We start from the raw sequence: 27,304 nt of genomic DNA, 5'->3' as shown, positions 1-27,304 counted from the left end.
GGACTGCCAAAGGTTAAAGAGAAGAGTGCAAAAAACGGATGAAAGAAGGCGTTTGTGGTTGAGAGAGGCACAGTGCACGGCATTAGCCACATGTGTAAATGAAGCGTTGACTATGGCTAAAATGTTGACGTAAAGTAGTTAACTATGGCTACATTCACACTGTCAGTCCAAATCCGATTTTCTTTGTATCCGATTGGAATCTGATCTAAAATGATGTCCACACTGTGTATCGCAACTGTTCAGATCCGATTTGTATGTTCATGCAGCTCTTTGGCAATAGGGCAATGACGTTGCGTTGATGGAGGGGTTTGCATTTGCAATAGAGATGTTGTCTTATTTAAATTTTACAACATGGAAATGTGTAGCCGCCGCACTGGACTCCTGCGTCTTGAGCTGCAGAACTGTAGGTGGCTGGTATGCACAGCTTTTTTCCGCGTTCTTATCTGCGCCGGTTTCAAAAATAATAATTTTCACTTTGCAACAAAACAGCCTTGTTTCGGCAGCGACTTTCAGCATGTTCCCTATAACAACGTCTGACGTTTACATTTTAAGTTGCGTGAAAAAGTCACATACCACGCAAAATCCGATCAGAGCGTTCAGACTGAAGCGGATTTCCTTATATGTGATTTGAATAGGATTTCAAACCAGATATGGATCTAGCTTGAAACGAATTGCATGCGCTTTTTCGGACTGACAATCTGAACGTAGCCTATGTCGGGATAAGAAATAGAAGGAAGAATAGCGGTAAGGACTAGAGAAGCTAGCTCGTTTGGATCTTTACCACACATATTAACTTCGTCAAAATTCCGTGCTCTTTCCTGCTTACTAAGTCCTTCTCTATATGATCTCGCAGATTCCATGTGTTTTTTTTAGTGCATATCAGTGCAATCCTTGCTGTTGTTTACATCCGAGTAGCTCCAATATGGCCACTCATCCAGGTAACTGACCAAACCGTGACGTAGGTGCAACCACTCTATTGTTTTTACTCCACAAACCTTTCACACTTCTGCCGTGAATGAGACATAATATTCATTATTCTTTTGTTTGTATTCAGCCATTATTAGCCTTTATTCTGGCATTATGGCTTTCCCATCCACACCGCTTTGATCCCACTATACATTAATCCACCTATTAGCTGATGTCTTTTTAGAAAACAAACAAACAAACAAAAAAGCATATTCTTGGGACCTTATGTGAACTCTTTTAAAAATATAGTTTATGGAATAGAATAATTTTGTGTGAAACAACTGGGGACATGCAGTCTGACTGCGGGCACTTTACCCCAATGCGCAGCCGGATGGGCCTCAAGTTACAAAATCTTACTTCCTCTTAAAACGACTGAGTCAGGCAAACACTGCAAGTTCTTTATCATTTCTTCATTCAACACGGAAGAAATTGATTGCAACTTCAACACCATCGAACTACTAAACCATCAAGACTGCATCCAAAAACTCATTCAACAGCTAAAGCATTGCAAGTATCTATGCTTAACTAACCAAATAGAGGTTTAGTATAAGCTGTAGACCCCTTGTTAACAAGGTGCTTTGAAATAAGAAACTGATTGTTATGTTCAGATGGCTAAAAATCTCTTTTCCATAGCTTCAGTTTCTGAAGTTCTGTTTCAGTTTTAGGTTTCATTTAGTCACTTTCCATTGTCCCATGTATGCGTGATTTGTGTGAATGTGCTTAGATTAGTTGTCGTGTTAGTGATTTAGTTCAATACAACTTTTTTGTGCACATTCATGTGAGTTTGATTCTGGTCACTGCTTGCAAATCAAAGTTTTTTTAACAATGCGATCACAGCTACCTGCTAAGAAAGAGTTATTTTTCTGTGGCAATGAAAAATATTCCTTCTGAGTGTTGATAGACGATCAATACTGAGTGTTTGCTGGACAAACAGATTATTTGATAGCTACATCAAGTTACCACCTCTTTTGTTCGCTAGGCAAGAAGTGAATGTACAGTATCTCCTGCCAGAGCACCGGCGGCTCCTGGTCCAAAACGGTTGACGTCACCAAAGACGGCCTTTTTGGTCTGCGTGTAATCTGAAGCGCACAGCCTTTCTCTATCGTACTCACTACCCAAAGCGACACGGCCGGCAGAGCGCGCCAAGCATCCGCAAACTGCGTAATGGGCACTTGCTTGCAATGTAAACTTGGGAGAGCATAAAACTTACGATCTGCATAGTACCACTTTAAGGGCATGGACTCGCTTTCTTACTGAGCATGGAAGAATGAGAGGAGGAAATATTGATATTGAGGCGTGTTTGTTTTTATTGAAGTTTTTACTACAGGCAATAACATAATATTCAAACACTTAGCACTGTCACATTCAACATGCAGGGGGACACACAAATAGACTCTCCAACAAGCCACCTTCACGAACACTGGCTAGCTGGGTAGCACCTTCCTTCTCACGCCACAACTGTCAGGAGTGTGGTAGGGACTCCGTTAACGGCTTTCTGGGGTGCAGTCCCATCTGCTTAGGGAAGCGCCTTGATGTCTTGGGTCTCACACTGGCTCAGGATCTTTGCTAGGGGCTGAGGAAGCGGTGTGTCTGTGACAGTTATTACATTCCGGCTCAAGAAAGTAACAAAAGAAAGGGATCAGAGTCCAAAAATAGATTGAACAAAATATTTATTTAAGTCTAGGGGTTAAATGATAAAGAAAATAGATCTACAACAGTAAATAAGCAAACAATTAAGAGAAAAACAATATGAAGGTCCAGCTCCTGAGCACAACTGCAGGATAGGGATCAGAACACTCATCCCACAAAGGACAGGCATCTTAAATACATTCCCAAATTCAAGACAGGTATGGATCCTTATCTGGCAACCTATAAAAAGAAAGAGAGGACAACAGAAAAAACCCAAAACAAAACATGACCCGAAACACAGTCATGACAGGCACTGGGTGGACAATGATCTAGAACGTGCCATGCCAGCTGAGAAGTTTCTCTGAGAATGTGACCAAGGTGTTGCTAAAGAGACCTTGCAGACTCTTGGGGGCATCCAGCAGAGCCATCTTCTTGAGTCTTTCATCTCATTAAGGGTGAGCAATAGGTAGTTCCAAACCACCAAGCTACCCATGTTGAGGCCCACGGCTTGGGGAGTCTCTGGGGAGTAGGGTTGGGTATCGTTTGAATTTGAACGATTCCGATTTCGATTCCGGTTCCTAACGATTCTCGATTCCGATTCTTTTAAGAGGCAGGGTCAAAAAAGTTTAGGATATTTTAAATGAGCTAGCTAACCAACGATCTTTCTGAAGGAAATAGTCTAACCTTCTCCATCAATTTAAATTCTATGAACTTTATATTTTTTATGAACTTTACTATGAATTTCTCACAGGGTTGTTTTCAACTACAATATAAATATCAAATCTATGAACTTGAATATAAATATTATAAATTATGAATATATTTTCACAGGGGTACACTTTCCTCAAGAGAGCTTTATTTTTGAAAACCTCATGAAGACACATTTACACATGAGTGTATGATGCTGCAGGTACCTAAACATGTTACCGTGCTCCCACTGATGGGCTAACCTAGTGCAGAATATCAAATAAACAATAAGAAACAACTTGTAAAACGTACTCGGTTACTAACGTAACCTCGGTTCTCTCTAGAGAGGGAACGAGTACTGCGTAATATCTTACGCTATGGGGAAAACCTCTTTTCCACGAGATATTGAAGCCAAAAATTATCCTTTAATTTTGATTAATGTAAAACGCTGTGCGGCAGCGTGCAGACATAGGCAAGACGGCTCGCGCGCCTATTGGCTGCTCTGCGGCAACAGCAGCAAGCCTATCGAGAGAGGCCCTGCGTGACGTGACATCCAATGGGGTTGCTTCGCGCCCATTTCGTCGCTTCCCGCCAGAATAGGCGTGGCCTTGGCCTATAAATACGCTCAACAGGCTGATACAAACTGGTTTTCAACGCTGAAGCGAACCAGCGCTGTTGTATGCACGGCAAGATACGCAGTACTCGTTCCCTCTCTAGAAAGAACCGAGGTTACGTTAGTAACCGAGTACGTTCTCTTACGAGAGTATCTCTCGTACTGCGTAATATCTTACGCTATGGGGAACACAATGTAAGACGCCGTGCGTACTGGGATCCGACACCAAAGTCCCAAGGGCAGTAGCCCGGGGCTCATATAGTGCATAATCACCGTAGACTCACAGAGAGTCGGAGAAGAGAGGCTACCAGCATCATTCCACACGAAATAGCATCCCATAGGAGCTAGTTATGTCAACAGTATATCCCGCAGACAGGGTGAACGCGTTCAGCCTGAACTGGGGAAAAATACGGGCTATTCAACACCCATGGAGCTGTTCCATCGATCAGCGAGCGATACTCAATCAAAACTCAGCATTCTGCGCCGGCGCAGCGGGACAGATAGTACTGAATTCTAGACCGACAGCAGCTTGGCCTGTAAGGCGGGAACTTCTAGGTTATAGAACTTTATAAATGTAGACGGCGAGGCCCAGCCCGCCGCCATACAGATATCATGCAAGGAAATCCCACTAGACCACGCCCACGAATAGGCCACGCCTCTCGTGGAGTGCGCTCTGACATCCAAAAGACACTGCAGGCCCTTAGAAGTGTAAGCCAGCGCTATGGCAGCGACTATCCATCTGGATAGGCTCTGTTTTGATGCGGCCAGTCCCTTGGAGCTCCGCCAAACAAAACAAAGAGCTGCTCGGTCTGCCTGAAGACAGACGAGCGGGACACATAAGCTCTCAGCGCCCTGACGGGGCAAAGGAGATTAACATCCGCTTCCTCATTGTTCACCGGGAGGGCGCACAGGGAAATAACCTGGGCCCTGAACGGTGTGTTGAGGGATTTTGGCACGTACCCGTGCCTTCGTTTGAGTATGACTTTTGAGTCATTAGGCCCAAACTCAATACAGGACGCGCTTACTGAAAGCGCTTGTAAGTCCCCCACGCGGTTCATTGAAGCAAGAGCCACAAGAAATACCGTTTTGAAAGACAGGTGCTTCATGTCTGACAAATGGATTGGCTCGAATGGGGCACCTTTCAGGGCTTCCAGAACCGTAGAAAGGTCCCACATAGGGACTGAGGGAGGTCTGGAAGGATTCAGCCTCCGAGCTCCCCTGAGGAATCGCACGACGAGGTCGTTCTTCCCCAGTGACTGGCCAGACGTCGGTTTTGCAAACGCCGTTATGGCCGCCACGTATACTTTGAGCGTGGACGGGGTTCTACCCTTATCCAGCAGCTCCTGAAGGAAGGAGAGCACTTCCGTAACCCCGCAGTCTACGGGTGAAAAGCCCTGAGCTTGACACCAGGTAGAGAACACTGACCATTTCGAGGAGTAGAGCCGTCTAGTAGACGGGGCCCTAGCCTGCGTGATCGTGTTTAACACTCCCTCCGGGAGGTTAGCGGGTACCCGTTGATGGCCCACACATGTAGGGACCATAACTCCGGGCGAGGATGCCAAATCGAGCCCTTTGCCTGAGAGAGGAGGTCTCTCCTCACCGGTATCGGCCACGGGGCAGTGCTGGTCAGCTGCATCAGGACTGGGAACCAGGTTTGGTTCGTCCATAGCGGAGCCACGAGCAGCACTGGGCATCCATTTTCCCTGATTCGTTCCAGCACTTGAGGCAGGAGCGAGACGGGGGGAAAAGCATAGAGGGGGCGTCGGGGCCATACGTGGGCCAGCGCGTCCCTGCTCTTGGAGAAAAAGTTCGGACAGTGAGCGTTTTCCTGGGACGCGAACAGGTCCACCTGCGCTCTGCCGAATATCTCCCACAGCAGTTGGATCGTCTGTGGGTGCAGCGACCATTCCCCTGCTGGGACATTGTTTCTGGACAGTCTGTCTGGTCCCAGATTCAGGTGAACAGGCACATGCGCTGCTTTCAGTGAAAGCAGGTTGTGCTGAGCCCAGTCCAGGAGGCGTTTCGTCAGCCTGTAAAGGCTTCGGGACCTGACGCCGCCCTGGTGATTTATGTACGCCACCACTGATATGTTGTCCGACCGGACTAAGACGTGGCGGCCTTTTATCTGGGGACAAAAGCGCCTTAGCGCGTTGTCTACTGCCAGCATTTCTAGACAGTTTATGTGTAGGAGCTTCTCCCGTTCTGACCACTGGCCAAAGAACGGTCTGCCCTCGAGCAGCGCTCCACATCCCGAGGTGGAGGCGTCCGTAGACACCACCATCACACTCGAGGGAGTCCCCAGACTCACGCCTGACTGGTACCAGTCGGCTTTTTTCCAAGGTTTCAGAGCCGAGACGCATTTCCTGTCGACCCTGAGGCGAAACAGACCAGCGGCCCAAGCCCCGGGCGGAACTCGTACTTTCAGCCATAACTGCAGTGGGCGCATGCGAAGCAGGCCCAGCTGAAGTACTGAAGATGCTGAGGCCATGAGGCCCATTGACATGAATCTATTGATCTATTGACATGATCTATTGACATGAACCAGTCTCCCTGGCGCACGTGCGCGAGGATTTTGCTGGTTGTCAGCATTTTGAACTTGCGTTTCAGAAGCGCTTTGTTCAATTGTCGCAGATCTAGAATGGGTCTGAGACCCCCGTCTTTTTTCGGTACCAGAAAATATCTGCTGTATACACCCCCTTCGCTCTGAGCCTGAGATAAAGGTTCTATGGCCCCTTTGCTCAGTAGTTTCGCTATTTCGGTTCGAAGAAGATGAGATACTTCGTTGTCCACCGTGGTTTCGACACGCGCCGTGCAACGGCGGGGACGTCGAGCGAACTGTAGCGGATAGCCTCTCTTTATAGTGTTCAACACCCATTCTGATACCCCGGGAAGCATTGCCCATGCATTCGCGTGGATAGCTAGAGGCAGAATGATATCCGGGCTCTGGCCGCGGCACAGCGGCGGCTGCAGAGCTTCGGTGTGCTGAGACATGAACACTGTGTTTAAAGTGTGCGAGGCGGGGGGCGCGCCGATCACGGCGGGCAGCCTGTTCGCACTCGCTTTCTCTATGACAAATTGTGGAGAGAGAACGAGCGGGACAAACCCCGTAGGGTTCAGTGTGTCTGTGAGTGAATGTGGGCGCGGGACAGCGGGCACATTTACTGCACTGAAAACACCGTCGGCTTGCGCTGACTGAATATGTGTTGGTTTCGTTTTTACAGAAACCGTGGGACACGCACTGTGTAGTGTTTGTGGGCACTGTGTCGTGGGCACATTCACTACATTTGCACAATCGAAATGAGTCAATTTTATTTGTGCTAGCCCTGAACTGTGGCGGGCTGTGTCTGTGTGTGGGAATGGGCACTGTGACGTAGGCATTCTTACAACACTCATAACACCATCGGCTATGGCCGGGACACCAGAAAATACACTCTTTATTGGATTTATCTGGGTAGCCGTAAAAACGGCTGTTGTGTGCAGGCAAGCGGGCAAATGAACCGACTTGTTGACTGCTAAATACACTGGAACAGTCACATCGCATGGAACTGGACGAGCGAAATGTTTCGGTGAAAATCCGGCCGCAGCGAGATTTGAACACCGTCGCTTTCCTAGGATGGCTTGGAAGGCTTTGAGACCTCGGGCTTGATCTCAATCCTCGGCCGGGGCCCGCGCTGAGGGGGGCGGCGTCCAGCAGAGCGAGAGCGCGGTCTCTGTTCTCGGGCCTGGCGGCGCTGAGAAGCTGAGAAGCGTTCCAAGACCTCGCGACTTCTTCGTGAAGCTCAGGATGAAAAGGCGCGGGTCTGGACTGTGATGGGGAGAGGTCCTTCTTGAGGAAACATCCATCCAGTCGGTTGCGCGGGGGTTGCGCGGGCGCCTCCCAGTCGAGGCCGAGGTTGTCGACGGCTTGAGAGAGCAGACGCATCAACTCAGACTCAATGCCCGCTCTTTTCCCGGAAGGCTCAAGAACAGCGGAGGGGAGGTCCACAGAGCTCGCCCAATCTTCGCTGTCCGACGCCAGGATAGAACAAGCCTCGGCTGTTTCGTCGATCTCAATGGCAGAAGCGGTGGCAGACGGCGGCCGCTGTCCATCGGTGAGTGACTCGAGCGATGCCGGCGAAGCTAGCGGACGAACCGGCAAGCTTAGGCGATACTCGATACCCAAGCCTACTGGGGAGCAGCAGCTCGGTGGCCCAACTGCAGAAACAACTTGTTTGTGAACAAATGGTTCTTCACTCCTTGAGAGCTGACCAATCCACGCCTAACTCCTACACCACTTTCGTGAGGACCCTTAACAGCTCAGCAGCCAGGAGGACCGTCCTCTTCCTGGACAGAGCTGCTTCACCAGTCATCCTTCTTGCGTACATCACCGTTGCGTACATCACATCATCGTCTGAAGCACCAAGAAATCAGCTTGTGGGCTCCATCGGAGGGGTAAAGAACTGTCCTCAGCATAAGAGTGGAGCCTTAAGCTTCCTGTCCCACGGCTCAACGGTGGCGGGGGCAGCAGAAACAGAGTTTCGTGTACAGCACCCCGATTGTCATCTACTCGCAGTGCTGACAGCCCGGCCTGTCAAGCGGCATCTTGGCATTGGCTTGTCCCAGACACAAGATGCATGAAGAGGATTGGTGAAAGAAAGCGTTATCTATCCTTCTGAGTGCGTAGATCAATGGCGAGTCTCGTATTACAATAGCTTGAAGGAGAAAGATTCTGAGGCAATGACAGCCCATCGTCGTGTTATAAAGCAGATGGCTCTGCACATCACACACGCGCTAAATTATTATTGGCCAATAATGTTTACTGGCACAATGCAATTGAGCAGGGGTGCCCAATCCTGTTTCTTGAAATCTACCTGCAGAGTTCAGATCCAACCCTCATCAAACACACCTGTCTGTAATCATCAAGTGCTCCTGATGATCTTAATTAGCTGGTTCAGTTTTGTTTGATCAGGGTTGGATCTGAACTTTGCAGGAAGGTAGATCTCCAGGAACAGGACTGGGCACCCCTGCAATAGAGGTTTGCCAATAGTGTCAGCTACCGATGCAAAGTCAAGTGAACCGATCTCGAAAGGAACCTAAATTACAAACCTAAATTATGTCTAAAGGCAATACATGTAAGCATATATATTTTCCATAAATTAATAGCAATACTAAGGATGCTTTTGACCAAAAAACAAATTATGAACCAGATCACCAAATAGCTCCCTCTACCAAATGGACTCTTCGTAACATATTGTAGCAACCCTTCTCTTGCAGGGAATTATGCCTGGCTGGTGTGAATATACCATAGTCTATTTTGTCTAATTATTTATCCATATTGGCGGAAGTGAAATAATGCTTACATCATCTAAATGTGAATTTTGTCATTGTTTTGATCACTACAGTACCTTAATGATAACAGTACGCTAACATAGTCATACTAAAACCAAAGAGGGAGCTCTGTCAGTAGGTGCTGAGTTAGTTGGTGAACAGATCTATTATGTGGATCTGATCGTAATGTGCGGAACAGATGTGAAATCTTGCACAGATGGTGCTTAGATCCAAGCCAGTATTTTAGAGAAAATGGTATGAACAGCTGTAACCATGGCATATGACCAGTCTGAATCTTTCACAGGCTAAATGAAAACTGTTCAACAAAATCATGTCAGGTGCTTTCAATGTCATGGAAAAAGGCTAGTAAGTTGGCTCCCCCTAGTGGCGATCATAAACATACATCAGAGAATGTACTGTTGGAGTGAGCAGTCTTGCATCACACTATTAACTACCAATAGGCATTGTCCTATCTATCTATCTCCATCCATCACTATCTACACACATGACTATCCATCCATCGATCATAACAATGAGGACACTATAAATAGGCAAAAAAAGAAATATTTATTTCATGATAGAATTCAGTTTCCAAATAACTGACCATTCAAAAAAAAAAATGTACACAATATTTTTGAAAATCTTTTTTTCAGGGTCCACGGACAGCAGTTGTAATATCTATGACCACATGCAATGGTTTTTTTTTGTCCACTACACACAAACAGGTACTAAGCCCATAAGCCAGCGCTACCTTGACATGAGCTGCACTTCCATCACTGCAGACAGCTGTATTCAAGCCTGGAGCACGGCTAAAATGTCCGATGCTTTATTAGAGTCCAGCACTCTCCAACCTCAATTCAGGGGTTCGATTTATAATGGCCGGCAACAGCAAAAGGTTTTTCTCCAAGGACTGTTTGAGGGACACATCCATGTACTTACAGAGTTTACAGTATATTCAATATCAGACTTTGAGGGACCACTGATCAGTGTCAAGGATTTTATACTCCCCCCTCCCCCCTCCAGAGGTAAAAATAACAACATTGATTTTTTTTTTTAAATAATATGAAATTTGAATGTCCTGGTCTGCAATGTGGTGTCCTGTGTTAAAAGGTCTCTGGACAGATAAAGTGCACTTGATGGCTAAGGTTCTTCAGCAGTGGGTCTCCTCGTCCACAACAACAGCAAAAAAGAAAATTCTGCCCTAACTCAGGGATTTCAATATGTAGGACTGTAGCACCAAGTGTCCACCATTAAGGCAAGATACTGTAATGCGGCAGGCTGCAGACGAGAAACGTGAAAGGGAAATATGTATGTGCTTGTAGAAGGCAAAAAAAAAAAAAAAAAAAAATCACAAAAACTTCTGGGTATTCATGAAAATCAGTGCACAGAACAGCATTAAATTTTCCCTTTTCAGTCCAAATCTGGACCACTAAGAACATGGAAATAAATGCTAATCACAGCTAACAGTGTTTAAGGAACCTCTTCCTGATACTCCATTGCACTTTTGCCATACTCTTGAAGGAAGAGGAAGACATGATGGTGGTTGTATTTTTCACTGTAAAAGCAATTCCAGCCACGACTGAATACTTTCAGTTAGATTCCCCTTGTTCCAGTGAGATGATGAGCAGATCTGACATCTGCTCATTTCAGTCCAAGAAATGTTGAGTCTCTTTTATGGTCTTCTGGTTGAGCAGAGTCCAGCTGAATGGTTGGATAGCGTCGTGAGAGAGCACCACTACAGAACAGGGCGTTAATGCTGCAGCTATATAAACCAGACTCTGTTGGGAGTGAAGACATGTATAAAAAGGCACCATATTTTTGGACAGGGTAGATGTACAAATTTGTATGTGCAAGATGAGTCTGAATCCATCTCTTTACCTCCACATCTAAAGGCATTACCATTTACTAAGGCAAATTCTCTCTGTAAAGAAATGCAAAGTGCATCTGCTCTGCTCTTCTATATTCTTTGCATTGGTGCTGTTGAACAAATGTTCAACGTTGCATTCTAATCATAGATACATCTCTTTAATAAATTATATTTATATATATATATTTATTTATATGTCCCCACCCCCCCGTTATACCCCTGTGGCCGTCAGCGCACGATACAGGTATTACTGTACAAACTTAAAGCCATGCTTGTCCTTTGGCCACTTTAAGTACTGCTCTGTTCACAGTTTCCTCCTCCCCACACTGAGAACGAACAGACTCCGAGCAGTTTTCTTCACAGAGATGAGACAGACATTCCGAGAAAGGGAAAAAGCATATTCTTACATGATGAAAAGAGACAGAAGTACAAATATTCATTGTAAAGTATGTTTCCAGCAAAAAGACTTCCATTAGGTGTTGCCTTGGAAACCAAAGAGTCCTCTCAGAGGGCTGTGGATCAGAATGCAATTGGACGATTTGTGACTCCAAAGTTTCACTGCACCCCCTCCTCGTCGACGTACGTGGAGGGGAACCAACCAATCTGAATGGAAAACAGAGACAGAATCTGAGAATATATAGAACCTCAGACTCACACATTGAAAATAAATGTTCAAATTTTGCTCAGTTTTTCATTATACAACAGTTAATTTAAAGTCTTCTAATGTGATTGGCCAATGTATTCCAACTGGATGTTTTACTAACAATAAACTATTTTATATCATAAAAGTTGCTTTAAAAATGGCCAACTGGCCAATTTTTCATTCGCTTATAACATTTGCTTGCTTTATTACCCTGCCATTGGCCTCTCCTTTCCACCAGCCTTGGTCCCCACCAATCTTGCTGTAGATCTTGACGATATCCCCTTCTCGCAGGGACAGCTCTCTCATGTCTCGAGCGGCAAAGTTGTATCGCGCCACAGCTGTGCTGACTACCCTGGGAGTGAATACTGTATAAGGCCAACAACATCCGGAGATTAGTGCATGTAAAATGCTGAAGAGCACCATCAAATGCTTATACAACAGATGAGTGGACAACTTATTGTTGTGAGTGAGATGTTAATGAATGCAGTATTATTACAATAATTTTATACATTTCTGAAGCCCTAACAAGAGGATGCTGAAAACACAATCAGGGGAGGGATGTGGATAAGCGACTGAAATTGAAGAGGAATTGGGGGAGGTGGCATGGATGATGCAGAAGCATGAGCAAAAAGCGCAGTACCTGACCAGAAGGGAGCAGAGCTTTGAGAGGAGAAATTGAGGCCCTGAGGACTGAGGAAGGAGAAGTTGTAGGAAGCACAGGTGGCTGCTGAGACAGAAGGGAGGGAGAGAGAGAGAGAGAGAGAGAGAGAGAGAGAGAGAGAGAGAGAGAGAGAGAGAGAGAGACAGAGAGAGAGAGAGAGAGAGAGCAAACAAATGAGGAAGGCACAGCAGAGTTGCACATCACAACAGGGTAAAGAAAGTTCAAGGACGTGGTTTCCTTACCAAACTAAGACAAGGTAACAGAGTCAGCAAGGTGCGTGTTGTTTGCACGTGGAAAAAAGTAGCTAGAATTCTTACAGATGCAGATTACCCAAAAAACCAGTTACTCTGACATGTTGTTCTAATGCAATCTAAACTAATTTCTTCATCTATATACGCTTCCTTTTAAAAGGTTGGGGTCATTATAATTTTTTGAAAGATATTGATTTGATACCTTTATTTAGCAAGAATACATTTATAATAAAGACTTTTACATTGTTACAAAAAAAGAATCTTGAAAAAAATTGTATGATGGTTTCCACAAATATATTAAGCAGTTCAACTGTTTTCAACATTGATACTAATATTAAATGTTTCTTGAGCAAAAAATCAGCATATTAGAATGATTTTTGATGGATCATGTGACACTGAAGGCTGGAGTAATGATTCTGGAAATTCAGAGGAATAAATTACATTTTAAAATATTTATTTAAAAAACATATTTAAAATAGTCAATTGTAATGTTTTAACTAATTTAAATTAAATAATTACAACTTTGATTAGGAAAAAGACTTGAGTGAATATTCTGTCCTTTTCTGTTCCATGGAAGGAAGTCATTGAGGTTTGAAACAAAATGAGGGTGAGTGAATGACAAAACTTTCATTTTTGGGTGAATGATTCCTTTAGACAGCTTCCACATTCTCAGAAACAGGCACTGTCTTTACGCACTAGGATAAATATCAGTGAATACCAGTTAAGCTTGGCTGGAAGGAGGACAAAGGCGCAGAACTTATAATACATCCAATGAAGCATCTGTTTATAACCTATTCAGCTCAGCCAGAGTGGGCGGCTCCTTAACAATCAAGCCTAAGATGAATGGCAGTTGAAATACGAGAAGGCGGAGCATACAGAATGTGAGGGCGGGACCAGCTGGCAGGGTTTGTTTGTTCAGACTTCCAGAGTGTGTCCAAAGATTGTGGAAGGCTGCTGGCCAGATTGGTGGGGGCTCAATAATAAATGTGGGGCAGAGAAAGCAAAAAAGCAGAAAGAGTGAAAATAAAAAAAGAAGGGAGAAAGGGAGAAGAAAAAAGAGAGAGATAAAAGACAGAGAATTATGGCAGTGAACGTTTACCTGGTGAGCGGGTATTGGTGCGAGAGCTTGAGCGTTCCCGGGACTTGTAAGGGTACCGTAATGTTGTGTCCAACAGCTTAAAGCTCTCTTTCAGTGAATGAATCTGATAATACTCCACAAGCTCCTGTAAAAAAGAAACATAACTAAAGTTACTTACAGAAGTTTCAGAAAAGAAGCTGAGAAACTAGAACTGCATTTCCAGAAGAAAGACCAATATTTGCAAGGGATTTTTATTTTAAGATTTAGGTAGGGTTGGATAAGGCTTTGGTTCCATGTAAATGAACCAGAGCCGTATTAGCATCACACATCTTGTTTTTTGGCAGCCGTTCAACATATGGCTATATAAAAAAAAACAGTAATATTGTGAAATATTATTACTAACTGTAAAATAAAATAACATTACTATAAAACACACACACACACACACACACACACACACACACACACACACACACACACACACACACACACACACACACACACACACACACACACACACACACACACACACACACACACACACATATATATACTGTATCTTTTTGGATGAATATAAAGTTCAAAAGAACTGCATTCATTTGAAATAGAAATATTTTGTAACACTATATGTCTGTAATTTCTGATCAAAAAATGTGTCCATGCTGAATTTTTTCCCTTCTTTTTAAAATAAATCTTACTTACCCTTAAATGTTTGAATGTTAGTGTGTACAAGTATAGACACGAAATGAAATATCTACAGTGAAACCTGTACTGAAATCTGTGTTAAGTGCTTTGAGTGAATTAATTGTGTAAAACTGCAGAAAAAGTTTTTTCAATGCAAAAATGCAAGACATTTCTCTTACCAGAAGGCTTTCAAACTTCTTTGCCTCTGTAATGTGAATCCAGTTGTCTTTCTCAATAACTTTAATATGCTTCACTTCATCATTAAACCTGTTAAAAGGAGAGAAATGTTCCCATCATTCACAAAACTCATAGAACGTTTCGCAATAATATTGCATTTCATACTATATATGGAAGGCATATTTATTTAGTTGCGAACTTAACTTGTGCAAAATTGGAATATCAAACGAAAATAAAACATTTGTGAATAAATGTATTCTTTCCATCCCATGTGTTCAAGAGAACAAAATCGTCACTTCCTGGGAAACTGGCACAAAATACAGTAAATGTAATAATAAAAATGGAAGTTGCTGCAATCGGGGAATCCACTGTGGCTCTTTTTTCCTACATCATAAATGACATAAAAACCCAATAAACGCTTTAATGTTATCTGGCGTGCGGATTCCTGGTGTTTGGACATGCAATCATGTGAGACGATTCTGGGAGGGAATTAAAGCAAATACATTTTTATGACAGACATCGGCTCAGGCATTTCAGAATGATCAAACCAACATTAAAGATGATGTGCAATGAAATTGGTCCACTGGTTAGTCCAGTTATCCAATCACAACCACTGATGAGGCAAAGTCACATGAGTTTTTTGTTGTGGATTGAGGGATTTATTTGGTAAAAGTGTTTTTATTGTAGCTTACATGCATGTCTTCTTATTGAATAAAAAATTATCCGCCTCAATTGAGCGCATACGTTTTTCATGTGCATATTTGCGTTTCCATACAGTGATTTTTATGAGATATCCCAAAATACGCATTAAAATAGTTGGATGGAAAATAGCTAATGACTGACAAAATACTAAAAGAAGAAGAACAGAATGTTCTATTGTGGACACGAATACATGTAATACTCACTTGATGCTGATTGCGAATCTCTCAGCCTCTGCTGTTCTTTCTCGGATTAGATAGGTGCCGCTGCTGTGAGACTTGAGCAGGTTGTCGGCCTGCTGCCGCTCCATGTTTCCTGCAAACCTGAAGCCCACAGGGAAAACACAACACATTCACAAGCCCGTTCAATACCCTGTACATCATTACAGGAGCTCTCACAGAGGTCGTTACCTCATTAAAACACAATAAAGACCTAACATGCCTCACAATTAGCCTAAAGCTAATCAATCATCATCATTGATTCTAGTTATGACATATATAATTCCATGCAAATTTCACTGGATCAAAGGAGAGTAGCATACTTGCAAAGACTTATTACTATAACTTATTACTTATTACTATAATATATTATTAATAATGTAATATATAATATGAGACTGTGAACAGTGATTATAAACAAAATAAATATTGTAGTATCTTGGTATTGTAAAGAGTAAAAATGGATTCAAGATGAAATACCAGGGATAAACGTAGTAATCTGTTTCTCTGGAGGACTGACGGCTGGAAAATGACTGGCAAGGCTGTAGAGAAGAAAACCGTCAACAAAATTATAAAATACCACAGGGGCTGGTTTCATTTCTAATAGTATAGAACATTGTCTAATACTTCTTGTATACAGTACAATATATTTAAGAGAAATAAAAAATATTAGGAATAATTTAAGAAAATGTAAATGTTAAAATTATTCTATTTTGGTTTTATGAATCTGTACCTTAGGGTCTAGACATGGTTTCACATTGGAACTGGGGAAGAAGCCAGTTTTTTGGGTTTGGATGAGCTTGCCCTTAGAGAAAAATGCAAAGAATGACAGGTAAAGATGAATGAATTAAGGACTTTAAGCCCCCTAAAATAAGACAGCAGTTTATAGAACTCAAACTATATTAGGTATGACCTGGGTCCAAATTAATGCCAATGGTGTGTGAACTGAAATTTTTTTTTTCTGGCCATAAAAACACTATATGGACAAAATGATTGGGACACCTGACCATTACACCAACAGGGACTGTAACTGCGTCACATTCTAAATAAATAGACTTTAAAGGGATAGTTCATCCAATGAAAACTCTGTCAGTAATTATTCACCCTCATGTTGTTCCAACCCTGTAAGACTTTCGTTCATCTTCGGAACACAAATTAAGATATTTTTGATTAAATCTGAGAGCCTTCTCACTCCTCCATAGGCTTCCATGTAATTGAAAATTGCTGGCCCAGAAAATTAGTAAAGACAATGTTTAAAATAGTCCAAGTGACTTCAGTGGCTCAAACTTAAGTTTGTCAAGTGACGAGAATACATTTTGTGCACAGAAAACAACAAAAATAACGACTTAATTCAACTATTCATTTTATTCTGTGTGGGCCTCTGAGTGAGTTCATGTAGTGTGAACTCACTCAAAGGCCCACACAGAAGAAAGAGTGAGACAGCTCTCATATTTAATCAAAAATATCTTAATTTGTGTTCTGAAGATGAACGAAAGTCTTATGGGGTTGGAGTAGTTATTGACAGAATTTTCATTTTTGGGTGAACTTAATATGGAGTTGGTCAACTTCTTTGTAGCTACAACAGCTTCCACTCTTCTGGGAAGGCTTTCCACATGATTTTCGAGCGTTTCTTTGGAAATTTTTGCCCATTCCTCTAGCACAGCATTTGTGTACGTCAGGCACTGGTGTTGGACGAGACTGGTGTTGAAATCTTTGTTTCAGTTCATATCAAAGGGGTTTGATGGGGTTGAGGCTAAGCCAGTCATGTTCTTCCACACCAAACTCATCCAACCATGTCTTTATGGACCTTGTGCACGGGGACACAGTCATGTTGGAATAGAAAACAGCCTTCCCCACGCTTTTCCTTCAAAGTTGAAAGCACAGCAAAATGTCTTGGTATGCTGAAGCATTATATTTTCCCTTCACTGGAAGTAAAAGGCCTAGTCCAACCCCTGAAAAACAGCCCCATACCATTATCCCTCAATCATCAAACTTATCAATAGAAACAATGCAGTCAAAGCAGGTAACACTCTCCTGACATCTGTAAAACCCAGACCCGCCCATCAGACTGCCAAACACAGAAGCACGATTTACACCACTCCATCCAATGCTAGGCATTGTACTTGGTGATGTGAGGCTTGAAGCAGCAGCACGGCCATTGAAACCCATTCTAAGAAGCTCCCACTGCAGTTTTTGTGCTGATATTCATGCCAGTGTAAGCTTGGACCTCTTCAGCTATTGAATCAGTCGTTCGCTATTGTTGGTGACTTTTACACACCATGCGCCTCAGCACAGTGAACCCGCTCTGTGACTTTGCGTGGTGTTCCGATTTATGACTGAGTGGCTGCTGTTCTTAAAGGTTTCAATATTTCAATCACTTACAGTATGACCCATTTTTTCACAAATGTTTGTAAATGCAGACTGCATGGCTAGGTGCATCCATGTCCCTTAACACCTGTGACTTAACAGGTCTCTTACCTCTTAGGAAATTGTATTTCTGATTTGGTTGCATCTCTAATATGATTCGTTTACATCAGAAAGAGACTGATGTTTTTGTACCATTTAAAACAATACTATCATTCTTAAAATGGGCCAACTGAACTAAAGCTATTTTATTAGTATTTGGCACCTAGAAAAAAAAGTGTAAATTCTGGACCATAGAACAGGTCTTCACTGTAAACATGGCAAATGTTTCATTTTATAATATCATACCTCCCACCATGATGTGTCTGGATCTCCCTTCAGGAGCTCAATGAGTTCTCCTGTCTGAAAGCAGAGTGGCGTCTTGCTTGGCAGGGCAGGGGTACCATTGTAATTTTTGATGGCCACCATCTTTGGACCTTAAGAACACAATTTAAAAAAAAATCTTATCAGAACTGCAAGAAGAACAAAGTACATGGACCCTTATAATTGATTTTCTTAGAACCCACCCACACATACCCTATGTTTATTGCATGCATGTACTATACACTAGATGTCAGCAGAGAGCTGAAATATAATTTCTAGTTTGGAGCGAGTGCGCTGAATGTGGTCCATTTCAGTTTAAGAGCCTGAAGCTGTGCGCAGTATCTAAATTTTTCATATGGACATAACTGCACTAGAATCTCAGAAGACAGACAAAAATCAGATTTTACTTATATTCTTACCTGATTGTGGAAGCCCTGGCTCCTGCAATAGACAGAAGTGAATTTATGATTTAATGCACTTCAAAGTGTAATATGGTTTTAATTTAAGCATATTAGGCATCTTTAAAGTGTTTTTCAAAATTGAGGAGAAACTTTAAGATTAAATAAAGTAGTGAAGTTTGGTAAAAGTCATTGAGAGTGGATGATTAATTCACTAGACATTAGTGTGGAGTAATCTGAGAGATGGGAGTTTACTGGTTCAGGCTACTAAAAACTCACCGAATCATGGGGACCTGAAATAATAATGAGAGAGAGAGAAACCGAAAGAGAGGTATGGTCAGTTTGTTCTCTTTAATTAGGGCAGATGTAATGTAAATGTGGTTCTTTAAGAAGCAGCTTTCTGTGAGAGACGTACTAATTTTGCAGATGGTAATGACCTCCAGACACTCCTTATGGACGCCGGTCCCACAGCGTGGACAGTAGTATCCCTGGTAGAAAACACCCCTAAAGAAAGAATGATAAAATAAAAGTGAGACACATATACTGATGCTAAAGGATCTGAAAGCAGCTAGGGCTCTGACAAACGAGAAATGTCAATATAGTACGATAAAATGTCTTGATTTCGTGAGGTCCTACCGAATATCAAACTCATCCAAACACAACAACTAGAATTTCTTTTGATTTTGAGTCATGCTCACCCATGCATATCTTAGAACCACGTTGCTAAGATGTTGTGAGTAGTTGCCAAGGCACTGCTAAGCAATTGCTAAGTTGTTCTAGGTGGTTTCTAGTCAAAAGAGCCTACCACCAAGTCTCTACCAGATTCAAACCTGCTTTGTTTTTTTTCCACATAAGAAACAATTACTGTCCTAATAGAAGTTTAGTCCATGCTGACCAAAGCCCTATTTGGAAGGGACTAGATTTACCAGAGGACTTTAGAGACATTCATGTTTCCTAAAACCCTGTTCAGACTAATTGTTTCTCATGTGGATGTCTGTAATGATACATTTGCATTACATCTTAGTGCTAAAACTCATGCATTCGGATGTCGATTTATTCACTGTGAAGGAGTTTTGTGATCCTATCCTACAAACCTGGGAACACACTGCTCACGTGGTCAGTCACATGATTGTCTACTCTGCTGTTAATAAAATGTGATATGCTTTGAATAAAAATAATATAATAATCATATTTAATTTAATAATAGTTCAATAATATCATATTTATTATTTGATTATTTAAGGCGAGACACTACAGGTGAATAGGGTAATTTTTTAGCTAGCAGATATCACCATGAAACTTTGCAAATTGATTACCTACATTAAGATGAGAAAAAAATTTATTACAAGTTTTCTGTAATTTAATGTTTAAATATGCAAACGAGGCATTATCTAATTAAATATGCGCTAATTTGCATATATAAAAAAAAAAACGAAATCCGAGTATTGGATAAAGCCAGGTTCAAAATTATTTTTTCATTGTGTTCACATATTAGATGGGGAAAAAATTACAGAGGGATTTCTACTTTTTCTATCCTGTAAATCAGAATATACTGCCAATAGCCTTAAAAAAATGATTTTCGACATGTTTTTTGGAATACAATGTTATATAAATCAGGCTAGGAATAATATATTTACAAATCCCTCTGTAAATGTCTTCATACTATAACTAGATACAAGACTGGAAAGTTTGGTGTATATAGGTGCTACTGAAGTGGAGATTTCGGACTTGGAGTATGTGAGAAAAGTCATTTTGAGAAAACGGGCTTTAAAGATTTAGCATCAGCGAATGAGATTGCGCATTTAGAGTAAAATCCCCCTTTTTACTTCAACGATTGGTTGCTGATAAAAAGGAAATGACCATATTTGGATCCGACAATATTGTACACGAGAGAGAGAGCTTTCTAACGGTGTGTGTGATGATAGAGTGCAGATCGCGGAGCAGAGGGATGATTTATAACGACAACTTTTGATGAATTTATGAGAAATCTACAGACGCAAACAGACAAAGTGTACATAAAGACCTAAATGTGTATTTCAGACTTTTTTTCACCACAAGTCTGAAAGAAGACATGTAATTGAAGACAAATATCCCAAAATCTCAAAATTGACCAGTGAACAAAAAAATATGTTTTTGCCTGCCGTTTCTCGCCTTAAATCTCCTGTTTAAAAATTGGATGATAGACGCGCTACATTTGATGATACATGATGATACATGATACATGAAATGGTTTTCTGACTTGCATTTTATCTCAAAATGATGCATGTTTAAAAATGTTTAAATTAGCAGAAATAAGTTAATGCGGCCTCTTATTTACATGAGGTAAACATAAAGCTGCATATGCATATAATTGTATATACTATTTTAAAACTGTATTGCATGCATGCAAGTTGCTACCACAATAATGGCCCATTTCAAAATGTTAACACACTTTTCTTCTCTTTTCCCTTTTGCTTTTAACAACTCCCACTCGCTGAGATGGAGCGTTGATGAAATATTGTTCTTGTAAATACTTTCCAGCATTTTGGTACTATAAAGAGTACATCTTTAAAATGCATGAAAATTACAGCGAATCGCAACAGATATCGTATGGTGTTCAGTGGTCAAAAAATATTTAAACACTGAATTTTGATTTGATCTCTTCCTGTAAACTCAGAGAAGTGGAATCTGATGGCAATTAAATTTCCACACAACCTTGATGTTAGTCAAAAAAAATTATATATTTTTACATATGTGGTGGGAGAATTTTTTTTTGGATTCTGGACTCGGACAGCGATAGAATAACAGACTAGCCCCTTTAAATGTTTCAAATATTTCAGAATATTTAGCAAATTACCTACCACCTTTTTTCGCCAAAACTCAACGGCACTCAGAAAAATCTAATCCCGTAGAGGGTGCCTGAGTCCTCCCCAGCGTCCACAATTTTCCCAATGTAAATCTGTGGTGAAAAATGGATCTGCAGTGCACTCTAAATGAGAGCCATCGGGGCAAATTTCAGACTGCCCCACTTATTTGCACGTTATTATACATAAACCTCACTCTAGTTTAGACCAAGACGATATATAAAATCTGCTTCAGCTATGTGTATATTGATATGCATCATGTCAGTAACTAGTTGTCTGTTCTTCCTATGGGAAGTAGCATTTCAAATGAATGAAGGTGTAAATCCTTTAGTTTAAACATGCTCATATGAATAGCCTCTATATAATTCTGTTGTGTTTGTTTTGAGAGTAGATATGACATTCTTTCCCTCACCATAATTCATCCACAACTTGTTATATTCTAAAACCACATTCTGAGACAATAAATGTTACATTAAAGCAATTCTAAGATAGCATTCGTGTGTCGTGTGTCAATTTTATCATCTGTGACGCCAAAGGCACACATTTCATTGCTTATGATTCAACAAGCTACACAATTTGAGGTATCCTTCATTTCCGTAGCGCAAACAGTGTGCCACATACTGAAATGTAATACTTAAAAGCTTGTTCAAATTCTAGGCATGAGCCATTGTAATAGTGACGCTTGGCTTTGGAAGCCAACTTGTGCATTAATACAGCCCCAACAATCACCCAACGTGACTCCATATGTCGGTACAACTAAGCGGCAACATTCAACACCCAAACAAAATTCAGGCCATTTTGCACACAGATTGAAACATGGAGCCGTTATAATTAGCAGCCAATGTGCACACTGACCTGCACTGCAGGGTGGTAAATTTAGGTCAGCGCAGTATGATTTCACACGAGTCAATACAGCCAATCAGTGAAGCAGCTCATGTAATAGAGGTCAAACCAGTAGCCTAGTAACATGGGTCAAAGCCAGCCTCGGTTGACTGCGCCGCCTCTGTAATTCAGTAAGAATGGCGGTTGTGTGAGAGAGCTCTCACCTCAGCAGCATTTTACAGGCTCTGCAGTTGGTGTTCTTTTCAAACGTGTGCATTTGGAAGTTGTGCTGGTTGGCAGTGGCTCTTTCGGGTTTGATGTTTGACCTGTGTGGATAAATAATTGCACATGTGATAGGGTGATCAAAGAGCAAAATCTGGTGTAATTTTGACACTGCGGTTCTAACATACATGGCCATTTCAAACTGCTCCATCCACTTGCGTTTGGTATCTTCTGTCTTGCAGAAGAACTGGAAGCCCTGTTTCCCCTGCAGATGGATCAGGTAGAAGCCATAGGACCACTATGGGCGGAAAGAAGATGGATGATGGAGGGATGGTGGAGAGATATAAAGAGAATGCAGCAATGGATTGAAAATGGTTTCGGATTGTTTTTTTTTTTAAATTTTTGTATCATTTAAATTGTCTATGTATTTCTTTGGCTGTTCCAATGAATCTCATGCTAAAAATGCAGCTTTTTTAAAGGCCTAATTCGCTTGATGTTTTCTTTCAGTATTGACAAGTTTGCTATTGAAACAGGATGTTTGAGCGGGACATTTTTGCTTGTTTCCTTTTTTTGAAAATAGCCAAAAGCCTTTAGCTTCATCATGCTGCAAACAATGATTTGCTGCTTGCTAGTCTGTAGCTTTTGTAGCTTTGGATAAACTCGTCCTGCACTTTGTAGTGCAGGATGAGTCATCAATTATTTTAAATACTACAGTTATCACTACAGTTTGGGGTCGGTAAGATTTTTGATTTTTTTTTTTAAAGAGGTCTCTTATGCTCAGCAAGGCTACATTTATTTGATCAAAAATATATTTGAATTAGGGCTGTTGATTTAACAATTATTAATTAAATAATTAGTTAGCTGAAAAAATAACGTGTTCAAATTATTTAATGCATTTAATGCACCACAGACCTGAGTAAGTCATCTTACAGTTCATACAGTTGATAGGTGATGAACCTGATGCAAAAACTTACTGCATGATGTGATGTTGATTTTATACAACAGTTAAATAAATAAGAAGTTAAAATTATTTGAATATTTTAGACCCAATATTGTCTGCTTTTACTCAAAAAGATTACCTATAAAGCCAGAGCAGAGCTACTGTGTGTCTCCGAGCAACACACAGTGTTTAATTTCTTTTTGCCTACTCTTTTAGGAGTACTGTGAATTCGGAAATACTTCTTTTGTCACATACATCCTACCGTATAGTAGGGAAGTATGCGATTTTGGATGCAGCCATTTATTAAATTCCTGAATGAATCAGCCGTTTGAACGAATCTAATGAATGGATGAATGACTCAATATCTTACTCATTTAGACATTTACCACTACCTTCTTACAGTTTTAGTTTCTTATTTAGAGAATCATTTCATAAAAAATAGTACAAAATTCCATATTAATAAAAAAACTTTATAAACTATATATATATATATATATATAAAAACCAAAAAAGAAAATTGTCATAATTTACTTACCCCCATGCCCCATGGCCCCAATTCTATGTTGTATCATATAAATTTTTTTTTTCCTAAAGCTCTTTTTTTAATGTCTATTTGATTCTTTTCTCAGCCAAATTTGATGTGCGATTACAAAAAAAATTGTGTAATTAGGTAAAAAAATGAATCCCTTGCAGCCCTAATTTTAACATTTTAAAATGTAATTTGGCAGAGCAGAATTTTCAGCACCATTACTCCAGTCTTCAGTTTCAAATGATCCTTCAGAAATCATTTTAATATGCTGATTTAATGCTGAATTTACATTTCTTGCTATTATCATAGTTTAAAACGTGTTTTTTCAGGATTCTATAATGAATAGAAAGTTCAAAATAACAGTAATTATTTGAATTCTGTAACAATGCATAAGCAATGAAAAAAGTATTTTTTTTTTTAAATCTTAGTGACCCCAAACAATAGTGTACATCTAATAAAAGTTAATTTAATTTAGCTGGACTAGCATATATCTAAAAAGCTAATAGATGTGGATTAATGGGGTGTTTTAGATGCTGTGTCAAGTGAAAAACAACTTTGAAAACTTTGAAAAGTGCATCTCAATGGATTCTGCAGCACATTTTTGGAAACATCTTAATCAAATTGATTTGTAAAAACAGCTGATTCAATTCTGGCAGAATAAAGCTGCTGTGGATCTCTTGAGATGACAGGAAACAGATCACAACATCACAGAAGTGGAAGCTATAATCATAGCACCTCAATGCTTACAGAACATGAGCATTCAGCTTACCATTTTTCCACTCGACTGGTAGGCATGCAAATAGATTGAAGGCGGAGAGGGAACGAGAGAAAGAGAGACACCCTGTTACACATGCATTCTCACAAACATGCAAAAATTCCTGATTGTTAGAATCATCAACTTCTCTGCATTTACACACAAGCTTGAGCATTGACGAGGGCAGTGCATCATCTCTGATTGGTTGAAATTATGAGCATCATGCTTTAATGAACGCAATCCAACTGTGCGATTTACCAAGCAAACGATCAGATCATCCCTTTGCAATTTTAACACAAAACATCAAGATCACTGCCGTAATCAATTATGGCAGGTATATTTATTCTGAAACAGGCCCGATGGCTGGTTAATCAAAGGTTTCTCACCTTTTTCATGTCACGGTTATTCATGGGGTCATCTGACATCTTGTAAAAGTGAAGTTCAATGATCTCTTTTAACTCATAGTTATAGCCTTTTCTCTTGCAAACAATCACAACTTTATCAAATAGGAAGATGTATCTAGGTAAAGAAAACACAGGAAAAAATTATTACAATCTGTTTTGTAGTATATGAAAACATAATGAAGGTGCAGTCGTACCTGTCTTGTTTGGTCCGGTTAACTATAGAGCACACTTTAAGCTCTCCGTCTATCTTTGGCCTACCGTACTCCTCTAGTTTCACCTGCTGTGAAAACACGTGCACACACAGTACATTTATATTAACATAAAGGCTTGAGGAATTTCAAACATTACTTTGTGACATACATCCAAGCATCACATGTTCCTGTATGGAATATTACAGGTTAAATATAAGTTAAAGGCAATTAATTCACTATCTTATTGCATCAGATGGAATTGCAAAAGTAATGACAGATTTCTCAAATACTGCCCGTCTGCCAAACTTCCTAAAAACTTTTCGTTTGGTAAGCATTTCAAAGGTTTGGGTTTAGAAACATTTTTGCATGTCAGTTTTGTTTGCAGATTATTTTTGTGAACCAGTCACTGATGAATGTAAAACATTTCCATCAGTCTGGTTAACCTAGAATGACAGTGCTTGTTCTTTCCATCTTTGTACGTTTTCAAAATGTTTAATGTCAAAAAAAAATTCAAGAGTCTTTGTTTGCAAAATATCCTGTATACATATACTGTATAAACATAAGAAGAGTATCTTAAGAAGTAAAGAGGTAAAAAGTACTACAGTAATGCTGATATATTAGGAGTTATTAAAGGCATGGCAAAGCCCACAGTGAATGTCTTTTGTCTGTAAGTGTCATGCCTCATTGATGTATAGCTGCAGGCGTCATCTGCAGCACAGACCCTAACATAAATAAACCAGAGCTGATACACTAACTCCTACATTAGCCACTGGGAGAGGATACACTGATTTCATTCCCTTTAAACAGTCCTAAACATGTTCTGTGATTGTGTGCCTGGAGGCTTTCAGGATTTATTTTACTGAACAGAAGTGACAGATGGGGGGCAGGTGGAGGCTTGTAAACAACTAAATGTTTGGGGATAAAGAGGAATTGGCCAGCATGCTGAAATGTGCATGAACTCAGAGATCATAAGTCTTGCAAAGGACACAATAGAGGGGTCCAACCTGATTTTTTGCAATCCTCATAAAGGCTACAAGTAAAAAAGCTTTAAGTCAATTACAAAATTCTGATACCAGCTGTGATGTTCTCAGTATCGATATTACATTTATCGAGGTACCTCAACCGAACAAACAGTAGGTTGGCCATTGAATATGCATAATATATTAGCACAGCATTTAACTGGACAGAAATACACATGAAAAATATAATGCAGAGGTAGATAAGGCCCATATTTTAATCAAATAGGGTCATCAAATTAATTATTACAGGCCAAACTTTAATGTGTGCACTCTTTCTGCATTGATTATGCCATTGTATCTCACAACTTCACGAACACTTACTAGATTTTCTATTGAGCTCTGAAATTCACTTATTTTCTTCAGGGTTTCATTGTCTCTCTTCACCTCATTGATGTACATGGCCAGGTCCTTCGAAGACAGATAAATAGACAAAGGTAAAACACAGATAAAAACTCGTCCCCCAAAATACAAAGTCCCGGAGATCCTTATATATTAAAAAAATCTTTAAGGGATAATTAATTTACAAACCAACTCTTGACATCAAACACTGTACTGGGATATTAAGGTGTATATGAGGGTTTTATCAGAGTTCACACCTGCATGGCTTCTAGTGCTTCTTTAAGCTGCTGCCTCTCCGGACGGTCCATAGAATGACTTACTAACTCCTGCAGAAACACAACACAATAATAAGTCACACATACAGACTTGGTCTGTTTATGGTAAAAGGGATGAAACTCATGATGACACATCCAGGTGATATTTTACCATTTCCGTGTTTTTCCCAATAAATTACCTTTTATCATCAATGGAAAGCACGCTTTCTTTCTGCCTCTCACATACTGTACACGCACACAGACGGAAACATAGACGCGCAAAGAAACTTGTAAATATGCAGGATATACTGTATTACCATATAATTTAGCTGAAAAGAAATACACATAGAAGCACACAGAATCATTGTCATCGCTGCCCAAC

General features: G+C 40.7%; 1 protein-coding gene across 6 annotated transcripts in view; it reads right to left on the bottom strand.

The window, feature by feature from the left end:
• Positions 1-9,750: 9,750 nt before the first annotated feature.
• The window catches only part of vav2 (vav 2 guanine nucleotide exchange factor), a 273,666-nt gene continuing 256,112 nt past the window's right edge, over positions 9,751-27,304 (bottom strand). The window contains exons 11-29 of one of the 6 annotated variants that reach the window (XM_077232884.1): positions 26,926-26,994; positions 26,651-26,737; positions 25,314-25,399; positions 25,102-25,234; positions 24,731-24,745; positions 22,681-22,790; positions 22,495-22,596; positions 19,021-19,109; positions 18,885-18,898; positions 18,627-18,648; positions 18,193-18,320; positions 16,214-16,285; positions 15,961-16,022; positions 15,469-15,585; positions 14,566-14,653; positions 13,724-13,847; positions 12,353-12,439; positions 11,923-12,077; positions 9,751-11,672 (exon numbers count right to left, since the gene is read on the bottom strand). In XM_077232884.1, coding sequence (XP_077088999.1) covers positions 11,625-11,672; positions 11,923-12,077; positions 12,353-12,439; positions 13,724-13,847; positions 14,566-14,653; positions 15,469-15,585; positions 15,961-16,022; positions 16,214-16,285; positions 18,193-18,320; positions 18,627-18,648; positions 18,885-18,898; positions 19,021-19,109; positions 22,495-22,596; positions 22,681-22,790; positions 24,731-24,745; positions 25,102-25,234; positions 25,314-25,399; positions 26,651-26,737; positions 26,926-26,994 — 1,608 coding nt within the window. In that variant the 3' untranslated portion in view covers positions 9,751-11,624. The remainder of the gene's footprint in view (positions 11,673-11,922; positions 12,078-12,352; positions 12,440-13,723; positions 13,848-14,565; positions 14,654-15,468; positions 15,586-15,960; positions 16,023-16,213; positions 16,286-18,192; positions 18,321-18,626; positions 18,649-18,884; positions 18,899-19,020; positions 19,110-22,494; positions 22,597-22,680; positions 22,791-24,730; positions 24,746-25,101; positions 25,235-25,313; positions 25,400-26,650; positions 26,738-26,925; positions 26,995-27,304) is intronic. The other 5 variants (XM_077232885.1, XM_077232887.1, XM_077232886.1 and 2 more) reach the window with 5 other exon arrangements.

Source organism: Siphateles boraxobius, unplaced genomic scaffold, assembly GCF_051911475.1.
Source record: "Siphateles boraxobius isolate OS27281-9 unplaced genomic scaffold, OSU_SipBor_1 18, whole genome shotgun sequence".
Lineage (NCBI taxonomy): Eukaryota > Metazoa > Chordata > Actinopteri > Cypriniformes > Leuciscidae > Siphateles > Siphateles boraxobius.
The sequence above is the reverse complement of the archived record's forward strand: the minus strand, read 5'-3'. Positions and strand labels throughout refer to the sequence as shown.